The sequence below is a fragment of the Athene noctua genome, chromosome 14 (assembly GCF_965140245.1).
Source record: "Athene noctua chromosome 14, bAthNoc1.hap1.1, whole genome shotgun sequence".
Lineage (NCBI taxonomy): Eukaryota > Metazoa > Chordata > Aves > Strigiformes > Strigidae > Athene > Athene noctua.
Window position 1 is genome coordinate 8,313,047 of NC_134050.1, and position 16,405 is coordinate 8,329,451.

At 39.3% G+C, this 16,405-nt stretch overlaps 1 protein-coding gene across 2 annotated transcripts; it reads left to right on the plus strand.

Annotated features, from left to right (window-relative positions):
- Positions 1 to 946: 946 nt before the first annotated feature.
- Positions 947 to 16,139, plus strand: CSRP3 (cysteine and glycine rich protein 3). Of its 2 annotated transcripts, none has more exons than XM_074917909.1 (6): positions 947 to 1,084; positions 7,381 to 7,512; positions 11,904 to 12,072; positions 13,404 to 13,539; positions 14,257 to 14,350; positions 15,449 to 16,139. In XM_074917909.1, exons 2-6 carry the CDS (start codon positions 7,401 to 7,403, stop codon positions 15,526 to 15,528), a joined length of 591 nt encoding a protein of 196 aa, XP_074774010.1. In that variant the 5' UTR covers positions 947 to 1,084; positions 7,381 to 7,400; the 3' UTR covers positions 15,529 to 16,139. The 2 variants fall into 2 exon arrangements, with proteins under 2 accessions (XP_074774010.1, XP_074774011.1); XM_074917910.1 differs by lacking the exon at positions 947 to 1,084 and adding an exon at positions 4,811 to 4,814 and having other exon boundaries at positions 7,380 to 7,512.
- Positions 16,140 to 16,405: the final 266 nt, after the last annotated feature.

Genomic DNA, 16,405 nt, shown 5'->3' on the forward strand with positions numbered 1-16,405 from the left:
GTCTCTGAATTATAAATTTTTTCCTGGACTCAACACTCATCTATAAGCTCCTAAGAGTTTTCAAAGTAGCCTCAACAAACAGACCCCTAAAATCCTGAAGTCTGACATGGATTTGGCATCTAATTTCCTTACACTCCCATGAAAGTGCCAGAGTTGAGACTCTCAGTTTCAGCCCTCTGGTGTGTAACCTCTCAGCTGTGAGGGCTTGGCCCTTTCACACACAGCAAAGTCCATGATACAGAACAAAGTTTCTAAATTCTGACATCCCTTTAGAAAATGAGTATTAGCTTCTAACGTCTTTAAAGCACTTCATGATCACTTTTTACAGGGTTTTATTTTAAGTGCTTCATACTTCAATCTCCACTTCTTTAATATGTCTGCAGCATCATCCAGTTCCAAGGGGCTCAGTGAGACAGGGCAAATATAACTGCAATGATTAGGTATGCTCAACAGTATACATCTTAATTAGCCATCTTAATGCCTAACATCACTCTAATCTTTTAATGTTTACTAGAAAGCCTAATACTCTTAAACCTGTACCTTAAGACAAACCATATCTATCTACCAAATCATGAACTGCTGAATAAAATTCTATGTGGTTTAAAATTGTTGAGTTCCAGCAATTCTTACAAACAGATTCTGATTTTATTTTTTTTTTTATAATTATGTTGGTAAATTACTTTTGGCAATGTGACCCTTTATGAATAAATCCTCATTTCAGAAACCATTATTTTTATGATTCAGATTTAAGCCATGCAGTAGCAAGTATAAAACTTTAATCTTTATTTCTGATCTATTAGCCTGCATTTAGGAATGCTCTCTAGGTGTAATCTGAGGGGCTGCATTGTTGTCAACCTACTCACAAGTGGACATAAGGGAACAAAATGCCAGGCTTTTGTCAGAGGTTATTTTCAGCTTGGTGATAGCAATGGCATTGCTCAGATCCCTGAAACTCTCTTATTCCCCTCCCCTCCCAGCTTATAGGGTTGACAGTGGTGGCCACTGCATTTAAAGAGTGCAGGAATCCCTCGCGTTCAAACCCTTCAAGGCTTAAGAAAATACAGAGAAACATCAAGCGACTCCGGTAAGTAGAGTGGATCAGGTTCTGCCAAGACTGTCTGATATAAGGCTTGGGGGGTTTTTGGTTTTTAGGGTGGGGTTTTTTTTCCTAACAGGTGGTAGGAACAGCTTGTTGCTTGACAAAGTAGGTATAGCACAGAAATGCAAGTCTTGCAGAGCTGAGAGCAGTATTTTAGGTCTGGAGTAGCCAGCTAATAAGAGAGATTCTTCTGGGCTTTTGAGCCTGTTGAGTAGCTACTAGTGTTACAAGGACAGGGCTGTAGGGATCCTCGTTAATGTTTCACATCTTTTGACAACAGGCAGAACAAAAGTTTCAAAAGCTTTTAAAAATTTTTGTTACAAAGCTACAGAATTACGTTTTCCATAGTTTGTCTTTGTATATAAAATTTTTAAAGCATACAGATTTGTGTGCTTTCATAATTTCTCAGGTAATAGTATTCTAGAAGTAAAAGTAAAAAAACCCACAAAAAATTCCTCAAAATATTTAGTGTCAGTGATGAACTGGTTTTATATCAAGCAAGAAGAAAACTTCTATGCAGACCTTACAGAAAATGGCTAGATAAGAATGCAAGATGAAAGTATTCACACATCCATCATTGAAGCATTACAAGGCAGCACGATTGGTCAAGTCTCCTGAAAAGCCTCAATAGTTAAGGAAAAAAAAAAAACAAAAAACCCAACTTTGTAAAGTTTTCTATGTAAACATAAAATTATTTCAAAGAATAAAGCTTTGTATGTAGATAAAGTAATTCTGTGTCTGATCTCAGTCATCACGGCACCATTTCACAGTCTGGAACAGTTCTGCTTGGCACATAAAAGACTTCGTGCACGGATAAGGATTTCGAGAAGGATCTTGTGGAAGGACAAGTGAAAGTTGATAGCCCAGGATTAGATTTGGAAAAAGGAACGGGTCATTTGTACAGCAGGATGCAGTCTCCCACAGGCACATGAATCAAAGTGAACTAAGCTTGTATGTACAAGCATGTCTCTGTGTGTGTGGTCGTTTTTTAAGTCAGAACTAAGTACCTTGTTCTAGTCTCAGGGTGTCGTGTTTTAGAGGTGCAATCTTAAATTGCTGCAACAGTATGCATCAAGGAAGTTATAAAGGAAACGTGGCATTACTATGCTAGGAAATAATAGATAACTTGGAAGGACAGAGATGAAAGCAAAGGACTCAGACACCCAACTCTGAGTTTTTCTATCAGCTTTTGCAAATCACATGCTTGATATAAAGTCACTTAAAATCTTTTGTTTCAAAAAGGGCTTGTGTAAGTGTCAATGAAAAAAACCCAAACCAGTATTTCCTTTCTTGCGTCAGTGTGGAACTTCTCATCCCTTGATCTCTATGTCTTTGTTTACTGCAGAAATAAAGGAAAAATGCTAGTCATTATGAGATTGTGGTGAAGACTAAATGTATGACACTAACTCATGAACTTAAAATTTACCTGTATCAATAGTCCATTTAATGCATTGGAATATAAGAAATATGATTATAAATAGATAACCAATATGCCAATAGACAATAACCAATAGATAACCAATAGTGCTTCTTTATCAAATTACCTCAATCTTCAAACAAATATTTCCTGTGTTGTGAATCTCTTCTGCTGAGAGAGAATCTTTCAGCCATGGATTGGATTTTGACAAAAGCACCTTCAAGCTTTTTGAGACACAGCGACAGGAATCGGCTTTACACTGCGGACACATCAAGACAAAACTTAACAGTGAGCGTTAGTTAAAGAGAAAGAGAAAAACTAGAGCAGCATTTTACTGCTACTTGTATGAAGGAAGCTGTATCTCGTTATCCCCATGATGCTGGGGATGGTCGAATGAGTCACTGGTGGTCACAGGACAGGTCAGCAGCAGAGCTGTGATTAGATATCGAGTGACGTCCCGGTTGCCTTGGCATTTCCTGCTGACTTCAGCTGGGAAAAGAGTTTCCAAGGTAGCCTTGATACTTGCCTTTCAATGGAGAGAGTGATTTAATTTCTTATTATTACTGTTTATTATGTAAGGAATCAGTATTCTTAGACTTTTAACTGAATCTGGACTGAACAGCTAGCTGGGACTAAAACAGAGAGAGATTCAAGGCACTTCCTATCCATTGGCCCTGATTCAGCACTTCTACCACCATTTCTACCAGTTGCCACCAAAGCCAACGCTTCCCGTTCCATTTATGCCCTCCAAAGCCATCCCCGAGCACAGGTGGCACCCTGAGATAACCCTCCCAGACACACAATACGTAACTTCTGCAGTCCGTTCACATACAACGTGAGCTCTAGACTCTCAAATGCATAAGAATTTAGAAGGGAAAAGCTCACACTTAGCAAGGAAACACCAGAATTACTTTCAACATCTTTTTCACCTGCACCACGCTGTCTAGCACTAGTGCTGCCTTTTACTCCTCCACACAACTTCATCAGGCCAGTACTGCCTCCACTTCCCATTTAGATCAAAGGATCTAAACATATTTTGGGATTATACTCTTATCAATGGCACTCTGATTAGTGGGACACACTCTGTGACAGATATGTGACATCCAGATTTGTACGGTATGACTAACAGCCCAACAGAAGACGGCTCACATTTTTTCATGCCTTGCAGAGCACAGAAACACTTCAAAGGCTCCCTTGCTCTGAGGCTAGCCTACCTAGTAGTGTTACAAGCTCTAACAAGAAGCGTGTATCCTTGGCTGCACAGCTAACGTGTATAAATTCTACTCCAGATAGTAGCTGCATTTTGAAGCTGAACAATGCAAGCTGCTGAATACTATTAGAACAAGTCCAAGAACACTCCTCCAGCTTAACAGTACCGTGAGTGCCTGCCAACATGCCGCAATACTACAACACTCAAAAGCTTCTCTGTCACATGTTTAATACATTTAGAACAGGTCCACTCTACTTCCCACTAGATCACCAAAATATAACAAGTTCCATTTAGCAGTCATTGCAAGTTAACCAGATTAAGGCAACAAAGGTCAGGGAATTTCAAGGGGGTTTAGATACTGACACTCAATGAAATTTAGTGACATTAAGACTTTGGGTATATTCTTTTCTTATGACATATAGGAGATTGAGTTCTATTTGTACATTATAAGGATGGAACTTTATCTACCATTATAATCTGGATGAGCAGAAAACTAGGAATGCCATGTACCCTGTGGGATTTACTTGTTCCTGGTAATACTGCTGCACAAGCAGCATCTGCAGGGGTGGCCACTGCACTGCAGTGCTGGAGAGATGACCAAAGCAAGGACACAAAGAGCACGGACTAGCTCAGGTACCTCAACTCGCTCTTGAGTGGCCGGTGCAGCCATTGGGGCACACACTGATGTTCTTACACCAGTGTCCTTATGGGAACGTTTTTACTGTGCCGCCTTTCTCCTAGAGCTTCCCATGAGGTGATGCCAAGAAACCATGGAAAATGTGTATACACGCCCAGTCATGTTACTATACTTAGTCACAGGAGCAATGGCTCTTTGAAGAGCTCCAGCCCGTAACAGCACAAGGTTCACTATCACACGTTGTCAGACTTTTTCAGAGATTTTTTTTTTTCCTTCAGTTAATGATGTAATTAGAGCTACTTTCCAACAAGTATGCTGTTGCCACAGACTGAGATGCTGGGTGTGCCTCTGAGGGGAGCTGAAACAGCAGAAGCAGTTTACAGAGAGTGGAGGTGCAAACCTCTCTGCTCCCAGGCTGCTGTGGGTGCTGCTCCAGCTGGGAAGCGACTCCACTGGAAAACAGATTTGAAAGGGAATGTTGTGAACACCAAAATCAGATTTTAGTCTTCAAGAAAAAGTGTCACAAACCTGGTTTTTATCGCCTGTCACTCCTCCTCCTCTTAAAAATGTTTGAAGCCTTACTTGAACTATTTTTGTAAGAGGAAAAAATGACACCAGTAGAAAAGTACTTCAAAAATAGAAGAAAATACAGAATAGTGGAATGAGACAATAAGATTTTATCTATATGTGAAAGATTTCTCCCTGTTCCTTTATATCCCATTTAAAAGAAATGGGAAAGATACTTAACCATTGCTGCTCAGTAAAGCCTTCACTGAGTAAGAAGGGACCAAATTCATAGTCTGTTCTTTGCCTGCAGTTATTTTTGTTTCTTATTTCAGCTATATCAGATTTTTGCTTCTTACTCATTACATTACAGATAAGAGAGGCAAGCTGAGTTTTCTTTTCCTTTCTGCATCACTACTGTTTTCTAACTGTCAGAGCAGTTCAGCTCGTGAACAGCCTCCCAAGACAACTGATAGGGTCTGAAAGAGATGAACAGCACGGTTGCTGTGTGACAGCAGAGGACTAGGCTGACTGAGCTGGGGAGGTTGTTCAGCTGAGCATAAATCAACCTCGCAAAGAGAAGGAGAGATTGGATCTTGCACAAGGATGACAGGTATGCTGTCTACCCCAGGTGACAGTCACAACAACGAATATGTAATTACTCAGGGTTTAAGGCTGTACGAATAACCTCAGTACCAAAGCAGAGATGTTTGGATATGCTGGTATCCGAGTTGTTATAAAACGCTGATTGTAAAACGTGCCCACGTTGCTGTGTCTGCAGTGCTATTGCTTCAGTGCGTGTCCATGCTCCTATGCCACCTTCCTTCTGCTGGACAGACGTGTCTTTTACACCAGTGCATGATTTTTAGTGTTAGTTGACAGAAGGAGTTTCCTTCAGGTTCAGCTTGCAGAGCTGGCATGTAGAAACTGGTCATTTTATTTTGAAATTTAGAAGACATGGTACTGAAGTCACCGAGATGATAACAAACACAGGACATCAGTGTCCAATGTACAGACGTAGTAAGATGTTAGTCTAAAATGCAAGCTGTTGAAAATACCAGCTATGTGACATCACTGATGTGATAGATTCCCTCTCTCTCTCTCATTTGACCTCAGAAGAAAATTCTCAGGTAGCAGGCCTGGTTCAGCATTCAAAATCCTTTTTTTTTTTTTTAAGTTAAGGATATCTCATGGTGAATTTAATCAAACACAAATAGCACAAGCAGGCTTCGAAAGAACTATAATAAGAAGGTGACTGGTTTTCCAAGAAGGAGAAGAAAGGCCTGAGCCAGGAGCTTGGAACAACCGATAATGCGATGTGCAGGTGACAAGATGACGTCCCAGTCTTTCCAGAAACGATGACTCAAACAAGAAAACAGAAGGGCAAGCCGTCGGCTGGGGTTGTTTCAGATGCATGACAGCACAATCATCAGGAAGGGCACTGACTGAGTTGGCCATCAGGTGACCCGAGCTGGGCTCCTGGCTCCGACACTGCGCTCCTGTGTGACCTTGGGCAAGTCACTTCAACAGTAACTGGAACAGCAACCACAACCTTTCTTTTTTTTTTCTTTTCTCTCTAATGTTTAGATTTTAAAAACAACTGACAAAGAAAAACACACCTTAAGCACCTTAGGAACCTGTCTATTATTACTTCATAACAGCTGTACAGCACAGTGATCTTGCAGCTGTTTTATGAGGAATTCAGAAAACCAAAGACAACTTGTTTCTATTAAAGTGTCCCCTGAAATAATACTGTACATTTGTTAAACTTCAAGGTGGAATTATCCAGGTACAAATTGTATAAAATGATATCATACTGACACAGAAAATGGCCTTTATACTTGTCACTGAGGAAGCTCATGTTGCACTGGATGAACCAGCACTTGAAGAGGTATAAATAGTACTATATGCTGTCTCTTACCAGAGAGTCTAGGTAGAATACTGTTCTGTAGAAAATTCAATGACAAATACTGTCCATACTTTTGCTTAAACTCCAGTAAAGCTTCAGAATGTTTGATAGCCTCCATTAAAAATTGCCTCACAAAACCAGATCAACACACAAAGCAAAAACTGAGGGGAAAAAGACTACGTCGGGATACATGGGAGGGCAGGATTGAAAGAAAGTGACTATTTGTTGGAAATAAATCCTAGATCCACTTTTCCATAAGAGGTTTGAGTGTTCCTGTCACCTTTTCACTGAAACAGCTCACAAGCGTTTCACACAATTACCATCACAATACACCAACCTAAGGAGTGTCATTATTTACAAAAGATGGTCGCACAGGACTGAGGATTCAGGCTGCCCCTGCCCCCTGAAGCACCAGGCCAGCACCCTCACCCACAGACAGGAGACATTCCTGCTACACGGCATGTAGCATATTGCAGGTATGAAATAGCAGTTGACTGGAAAGGGGGGGGAAAGTAATAATTAAAAAAAAAAAAAAAATCCAGCTGTTTTGTTTAAAATAATTCAGTTTTGCTGTTGTATTTATTTATGTAACTTGATTTTCTAGGTTACCCTTCAGCTCCAAGGATGCCCAACTGGGGAGGTGGAGCCAAGTGCGGTGCCTGTGAGAAGACAGTGTACCACGCCGAGGAAATTCAGTGCAATGGGAGGAGTTTTCACAAGACGTGCTTCCTCTGCAGTAAGTGGGGCTACACTGTTTTCACTTGACAGTATTCCCATAGCTCTGTATGAATCTTCCATTAAAGCTGGTAAATTTACTTTTGTGTTACTTTGCCTGCAATAAAGCAGCTTCATAGTTTCCCCAATTGAACACGTTTGCTCAGGGGACACCTACAGCAGGTTTTAAACACCCTACACAACGAACAGGACGTTAGAAGCAACCAGCATCAGACTGAATTTCACACAGGGAAAGTTTTGTAAAGTTTACGCATCTTACTTCTGGAAAAATTCAAAGTAGTGGGCAGTCACACATTTATCATCCTACCTAAAGCACAGCGAGATGGATTCTGGTCCTGCCCTCTATAGAAACCTGAAGATGAAACCTTTTTCCCCATCCTTTTAGTAATGGAAGGGTGGAAAATGTCTGCATCCGTTTTCAAAGCAGCAGCCAGTTTTCTGCAATGCCACTGTGCCACTCCATAGCAGCTCTTAATAATCAAGCCCAGTTTCCTAGGCCCTTACCCCGAGCAATCTGCCTCTCAGGTTCCTGATTTTTCTTTTTCCAAACACGATGCATTAGATGATTTTTGTTAGGGACACTGGAGTGCTGCAGAATCACAGTATCTAGGTGGATGTCCAAGAAACTCTACCCTCTGTCCCACAATGTAGCACATTACGGGTTTGTTTCAAGTTAAAAAGTCTACAAGAACTAAAAAAATAGCGCTCATAAGGAAGAAGTGTGCCTCATTAGGATATTATAGGAGGTGATTACTTTTATGATTAATCCTAAGAATTAATTTCACACAGGAAAGCTGGAAGACATTATCCCAGTGTCACCAAAAATCCCCCACCAACAGCCTACAAATACCTCATTCTCCTCCTTCTCAAAGTTTCATGTAGTCCCATTTCACTTACTCTTTTACTCCATGCACCTCTCATATTCCTAAAATCTATCTGCTGAACATTACTTTCTCTGCAGATGAATTTAGCCCTTGAAAAATGAGAGAGACGGTATCAAGAGTTCATCTCTGTTTGCCTTTTGTGGAGAGAGTAAACAATTTGATAAGAACTAAAGACAACTAAATAGTTTATTTTGCAGACAACACTTGAGATTTAGTACCTTTGCAGTATGAATTCCAGCATGACAGCTTAGGAACCATTGAATCCAATTTTTCACCCCCCTTTCTTGGATGGATAGAGAATTCTCACTCGAAGGCATGAGATTGGCATTACATGCTTAGATGACACAGTACTGTGCAGAGTCAGTCCAAAGGACGGACTTGAGTCGTCTTGGCTGTCTCTGAGTGCCCTGCAAGTGATGCCGAAAAGACAGAGTCAGAAAAAATTCCCTCAAAAAGTTTTCAGGTAATCAACAACCTTCAGCCAATTCTTACAGAATGGTAAAAATCTCAGTTTTGAGAAAACTAGAGACTTGTTACTTCTTCCATGTGCTGCCTGTAACAGTTAATATTTGATATGAGAGAAACTATAGGGAGAGGGACATGAATGTGATAATTATGAGAAAAACTTTACCTCATGCTTGTGCTTTATCAAACACTAGAAAATTATATGGCAGAAGGCAACAAATGAGTAGACTCTCCAATGTCTAATAAAAATAAAGAGCTGTCATAATAGGGCACAGTTAACAATGTACCTCCCTTACCTTGTAAGGAAACAAGATTAAGCTTCATTCTTAGCATAACTGATTTTTTAAAAAATGATTCATGATAAAAAAACCATATATCCATTAGCTCTGCCAGCTGTTTGTTTGGATTGTTGGGGGGTGGGGGTGTTTGGTTTTGATTGGTTGGGATTTTTGTTGGGGTTGGGTTTTGGGGGTTTTTTATTTGCCTCTTGTAGTTGTAAGTCTGAAGGAAATTATTAATAGGTTAGATACTAAAAAAAGTATTCCCAGCAGAAGTATGTTTAAGGTCAAAAACTAAAGATGCATCTAAGCCCAGCTGGCATATGAGAGGTATGTTAATTGGCTTTACTTTCCCCATGATTCACACACACTAATCAGCAGCTCTGGACAACTCAGTATCATGTATCATGTTCATGGGCTTTTCAATGAACCAATTATAGGATTTTGTTTCTCCACAAAAGAAAAACAATCCTCCCTGACCTAATCTCAGGTACGGAAACAGTTAACCTCTTTAGTGGAGCTTTATATTAAATACATCTAAAATATGGTTTATATTTTACACTATTTTTGATCAGACACACAAAACACACCAGTATTTTTTCAACCAAGAAGTTCAATTTGGGCAAAACTATGGACAATTCAAACCAACCTGTTAACACAGTAAGAATCAGACAAGCTCATCTATAAATCAGTCTCTCCACTCCACAAACTTTTCCTACAAACATTAATAAACGAGAAACTTTCCCACAAACCCTCCTTCCCGTGCAGATTGCTGTTTACCTACCTTGTTTCCCTGTCAGCTTTTACTCAAACCGCAGCTGTGACGGACATTTGGCAGGATCTCACACCATCAACCTGAAACTTCTTAGTGCCGGCTCGCCAACAGTATCTGTTGGCAGATGACAGGTCTCAAAGTTATTTCAACAATAGCACTTCAAGGGCTTTTGCTCCATCTGTTGTGGTGAATTGATACTCTATCCCTAAAGCGCCAGAAATAGAAACACTTCATCTTCTGCTAGAGTTTCCATCATCCCTTAACTCCTTTAGCAAAAATAATTATCATGGCAAAGCAGAAGAGACTGAAGCACGATGTGATCAGGTTCACACATTTACAGAAGTCCCTCATTTTATTTCTATTAACTATAAAAGTCCTTGCATTTTATTTTTTTTTTCCCCTCTACACACTAGTGACAGAATTAAAGCTGCAATCATTCCAGTATCAACTTCAATTCCCTGATGTGGATGAAATTTTAGACTCACAGCAGGACAGTTAAAATAAACATGGGGGGAAAGGGACTAATTGAACACCCTGCTAGCTCTTCTAGAGTTTGAACTTCCAACCACTTTTGATGCTTCTATATTTCACGGGTTTATGTTGTTTACATGAGCTAAGTAACTTCATTTCCCAAGCTATCAGCAGCCCATGCACGACTGGAATGGTGTCTGTGAGGCATACACTTGTTCAATACAAGTTAGAGAGAAAGCTTATACTTTTTTTTTTTTTTTTTCTTTATCAACCACTGTTGACACAGAGAACAAGAAATAAGAAATGTTGGAATTTTAATTTTTAAGCATAGTACATGGCCCTGATTTTCTACAGGCACTCTGAACTGGAAGTTTCATCCCCTCTCAGTGGGGTGGGGGCTGCCTCACAGCGAATTCCCCGACAGCACAGCATGCACAGTCGCCAAGCACACAAGGAGTGTAGCTACTATTTCTTCTCCCGTTCAGTACTGTCCAGTTTCCATATGCACAAGCAGCAAGGAGATCCAACAGACTGGTAACAGAATTCAGCCTCTAAATGCTGACCAAGTTTCAGATAAGCAAAGCACTGGGGAGTGTGTTCTATCTCCCACAGCCCCTCGATGAGCACAACCACCCGTGAGACCAGCCGCAGCAATGCTGGTAGCTCTAGGCGCGGGTTGCGTTTCAGAACGTGGACACGTGCTTACCGAGATCCATAAAGAAGCAGTTACTTGCACTCATATCTTCTGGTCCTTCCAAGCTGAAGCTTGGTTTCGAGTAGTGCTGTAGAGGATATAACTCGTATTCCATTAGGAATGTTGGGCATTCCCACGGCACCTTCTGTCCAAGTCTCCCAGATCTTTCCTAGCGAGCTAAGCCCAGCAGTATTTCACTATAATGAACATGACCAGGAAGAGGTCTCCGGTTTTGGAACAGCTATAATGATACTCCTGCCATCCTAGAGGAAGTCTAACAGAGCTCAGACTACCAGTTATTTAGGATTATTGCCTATTGCACTACAGCTCAAACAAAGAAACCCCAACGTATCCTGCTTGACTCTGGACATGGTATGCATGTTATACCCTCGTTTGGAAATAAGCCACATTAAAATAGCACGGGCTGAGATGAAAAAGCCACCACAGGCTCAGAGGGACTATTTTAAAAGGTGCAGATGCACAGTAGAGTCAACAGCCCTGCACAATTTTTTTTTTTTTTTTAAAAGATTTGGGAGTTTAGGATGACCATCTCTAACCCATTTTAAGCTTCACAGATCTAGACCAATTTTCTTGATAAGCTTCTAAGTTTCCTAGGGTTAGAGTATAACGTTAGAGTGGCAAAAGAGCATGTTGTGTGCATGCACAACTATTTTAGCAACAGACCAGTAAGGTTTTATACTGACTATAGGCTAACACCCTCCTTTTTCTGTATTTTTAAAGATAAAAACAAACACTAATTGTAATTATTCTGAACAACATAAATTCAAATTTGATTATACATGCCTCTTTTTCCCTGTTTTTCAGTGGCTTGCAGAAAAGCTCTGGACAGTACCACGGTAGCAGCTCATGAATCTGAAATCTACTGCAAAACCTGTTACGGGAGAAAATATGGTCCCAAAGGTATTGGCTTCGGACAAGGGGCAGGATGCCTCAGCACCGACACTGGTGACCATCTGGGCTTGAATCTGCACCAGTGAGTTAAATCCCACTGACAACACCTTTTTTTCTGGTACTACGTGTCACTTAGCAGGCTATTTCAGATTATTTTATTCTGTTTCCATAACAACATCTAGCATAAGTAGCAGAGCAGACTTTCCTATAACCTCTCCTTCAGTAGACACTGTAATTTACCAGTTTTTAATGATGTTCAGTCTCTTTAAGCCTTTTTTTTTACAAATTAACTCCTCCTTCAATGGGCAATTATTCTGCAGCAGCAGCCTTTAAATGTCACCACACACGTAAATATTCACTGCAATTGTAATTTGACATTAGTAACACAGTGGTGAAATCATATTCACCATAGAACATGAGAATTAATTTTTTTCTCTCTCAGAGACTAAAATACAGTTAAGTTTTACTGTTAGAGAAATAATCACAGTACCACATACTGTTAACTCTCCTCTCAATGGGGGAAATAACATTTCGAAATCCTCCCTGTGGCTCGAATAACATGTACAAACACACCAAGAATATGTTTGAACAAAGGAATTCTAATGGGATACCATCTTCCAAAAGCACAGAATTATCTCTGACAGTACTTTTTTCTATGATTCTCAAAGCTGCACATTTCCAAATCAACGAGGCTTTAAGGGAACCAATTAACCTATATGCTGTGCAGGAAATAAAAGCTTAAATAATGTATTTAAGTGTAGCTCCTTGTAAGATACAAATCCATTACAGGCAGAGTTCTGCATCAAACTGTCACGTCCTGTAGATTTAATGACCTGTTGCAGTTCAACTATCCAATAATTCAAAAGTCATTCTGTGAAAGGCTTTAAGCTAGCACAAAGACAGAAAGCACAAAGTCCAGAAATACAAAGCAAAGCTACTGTTCTGATGTGCTTTTGACCCCAGGCCAGCTAAGAACCCCAGCTCCCAGTCCATATGTTACAGGACTATTGAAACAACCGCATGCGGGATCCAATTTTTATTTTTCAGTCACTCAGTACCTGCAAAGAGCCAGTTACAAAGAATAGAGAGGTCGTTCGCTTGTGTTTTCCCTATTGCCTCTCAATAAAACAAGATTCTTTTTTACATCCACTTTTTATTAAATATAGTATTTTCTGCACATGGATGCTGGCAGCTCCAAGTACTCACCCCAAAACACGTAACATCAGCAGTTACAGTATCAGCTTTTCAATCACACAACACAGAATAGAATATTCTTTTTTTCCCTCCTTTTGCATGTCTAAGACCAGTAATTGAGTATTTTTTATCCCTTAGCGAAAACCCATGAAATCATATTCCTAGAACATAGGTAACATTTTAAGCAGTACTTTAAAACTCAAAAAACTTCTGTTTTAGGGGGTCACCGAAGTCTGCTCGCCCTTCTACACCAACTAATCCTTCAAAGTTTTCCAAAATGATGGTAGATGTGGATAAATGTCCACGTTGTGGCAAATCAGTGTACGCTGCAGAGAAGATCATGGGAGGAGGAAAAGTAAGTAGTTATCAGGGCACTAGAAAAAAAAAAAAAAAAAAAAAAAAAAAAAATCACACTTTTATAATGGTGATAAACTACAGCTAATAGGTCCCTCATCTTTTAAATTTTTACTCATAGTCTCAATGAAGAAAACATGAGGATGAGTTAACAAACTGCTAGAGAGCCCAACGTACTTTCAGGTTTAAAACCACGTGCTTTTCCTAAGATGCCTTCAACTTCTTGCATCTTGTTGATGTCTGAAGAACAACTCGTGGCTACCGTACAGGCTGGCTCTTCTGCCACTGTTATGCTACTACCACCTCTGGGGATATTTGTAATTTAAACATTGATTTGCCGTGGCAATTGCAGATATATTAGAGAACCTGTGACTAGAAAAACAAAAGCCTGTCTCACAGGACAGGCTACTTCTCTGCTCTAGGAACTCTCACTAGAATATCTCTGCACATCAAAGTGGCCAAAAGAAGAATACTATCTATAGCTCCCTGCTTTCTGCTAGACCTTAATTAGTAACAAAGTCACTAGGTAAGATCTTGATATGGGATAATAAAGTAACTGAAAAAAAGACTAACCTAGAATGACTAAAATTGGAAGCCCTAAGGCCAGCCAAACAATTTTAACCTTTTCACACCATAAAAAGTGGTAGTTCTTTTGTTTCTTGTATCTGCTAGCTGTGCACTTTCTGTAACATACAATGAATTGTCTTAATATCCTCAGCCGTGGCATAAGACTTGCTTCCGCTGTGCTATTTGTGGAAAGAGTTTAGAATCTACAAATGTTACAGACAAAGATGGAGAACTCTACTGTAAAGGTAAGAATTGTCATGGGCTGTACTGGGTTATTGAGTCCATCTAAAATTAGCCCTTTTAGATCTAGTATTGCCATCATCATTTACCCTGCTGCATGCTTAAGAACTTAATGAAATTTCGTTTTATCTTTTTTTAACAACTGTCTCAAAGTAAAGAGCTATGGTAACACTGCAATTGCATCTTCTACTATTAACATTTAAATTTTAAAGTAGTAATTTTTCTGTAAATACAACCTCCTCTCAGATCTGTCCTCAGACCTTGTAACAGGAACACTGGCTGTATCTGCTGGGCAGACTCTTGTATCTGCACAATCTCACTAGCTAAAAAAAAAAAAAAATAATTAAAAAAAGTCACAAAGACACAGACCTTCAAAGGTCATCCATTTAAGGTCACAGTCCTAATTTGAATTCCTGCCTGCTTCCACAATATTGGTAGCACAGAAGATACCACATTAACGATAAATTATACATACAGATGTTCTCAGATCAAGAAAGTTCATGGACTCCACTTGACTCTTCAAAATAGCTTAAGGGGAAAAATATGCAGTTTTTATATTCTAGGCTAAACTTTAGAATCCTAAAGAAGAATTTCTAAGTTCTGTGACTTTGGGCACAGTCTGACAACTGCAAGTGATCAAATCTGCGTATATGGAGAAATACGCAGACCATTATTATTTCCTTAGCAGAGCTGTGATAAGTCACTACGCACACACTTAGTAACACAGATTTAAAATGGAGTTGTTTAAACTACCATCATTAGATCCTGGACAAATGCTCCAGTTCTTTTAACCTCGTTTGAAAATTTCTTATTACTCAGCCTGTTTTACTGCATATTTTCAGAGAAGAAAGTAGCTTTTTGCAAAGTTATTTAGATCTTAAGTACATACAGTTTCTTTTTTTGTTGTTTTTGAGAAGATCAGATGTGACTTTTTAAATCAAACATGTGATTTCAGTTTCACGATTAGAACCTGTTGACATTTCTGGGAAAGACACTATTTCAGATTTCCTTTGTTTTATTAATTTATATTTGGTAGTAGTACTAAACCCAGAAGTCATTTACATGAAAACATTCAGAATATCATTTACCTCCTTTTTTTGCAGTTTGCTATGCAAAAAATTTCGGTCCCAAAGGAATTGGCTTTGGTGGCCTCACTCAAGTGGAAAAGAAAGAGTGCGAATGAGAAGAAATGGATGCAACTGACTCAAACTGCTGTTGATGCCACCAAGCGATAGCTGTCAACATTAAACATCACACATTGCTAAGAATCTAGGGCATTTAATATTTTCCACATTGCAGGAAAAACTTGTGAGCTTATATCTTAAGAAATCCTTTGAATAGCTTAAAAAGGTACAGTGATAAACTAAGATTCATGTTTGTTTTACACTAAAGAAAGACTAAAAGTGTCATGGAACATTACTGCTTCTTGAACTAGTACTTACCACACTGTAGGATGGAATTTTAAAAACGCAGCATACTGTCCCATTAAGATAGAGATACCCCATGGAGCGTGAGGGGTCAGTGTTCCAATTTAAGCTGTATTTTCCTTTGTTCAGGATGTTATGCCATCTGTATTTCTACCAATCTCCTAGTGGTGTTTTGAACATGTTAACATTTTTTGTTAGGGCAAAGTAGATATTATTTGCTTTGAGACAATTAAAACGGATTTCAAATTCTTTCTCTCAAAGGGAGATATTTCTAAAGAAAAGCAGCATTTTATTAGAATACAGTGTTGCAAGTTTTGTTATTGTATGTTTTCAAGCTACAATAAAGTACTGATACTGCTTCACATTACTTTTACTTGAATTTGCTTGTGCTTTTATGTTCTACAATGTCTCGGATAAATGCATTTCACTAAGATGAATGAAATGCCCCATTTCTTAACTACAAGAATCGTGTTTCATTACACTACCTTACTCTTATGTTGTCAGTTCTATATGTATTTAACTTTAATTTTCTGATCTGTTTCCATGCTGGTTTTCATTATTACCTACCTTGACTTCAATTCAAAAACCACACTGCCCAGCTGGCCACTCCAGACTGATGTTGTAGCCTTTTCT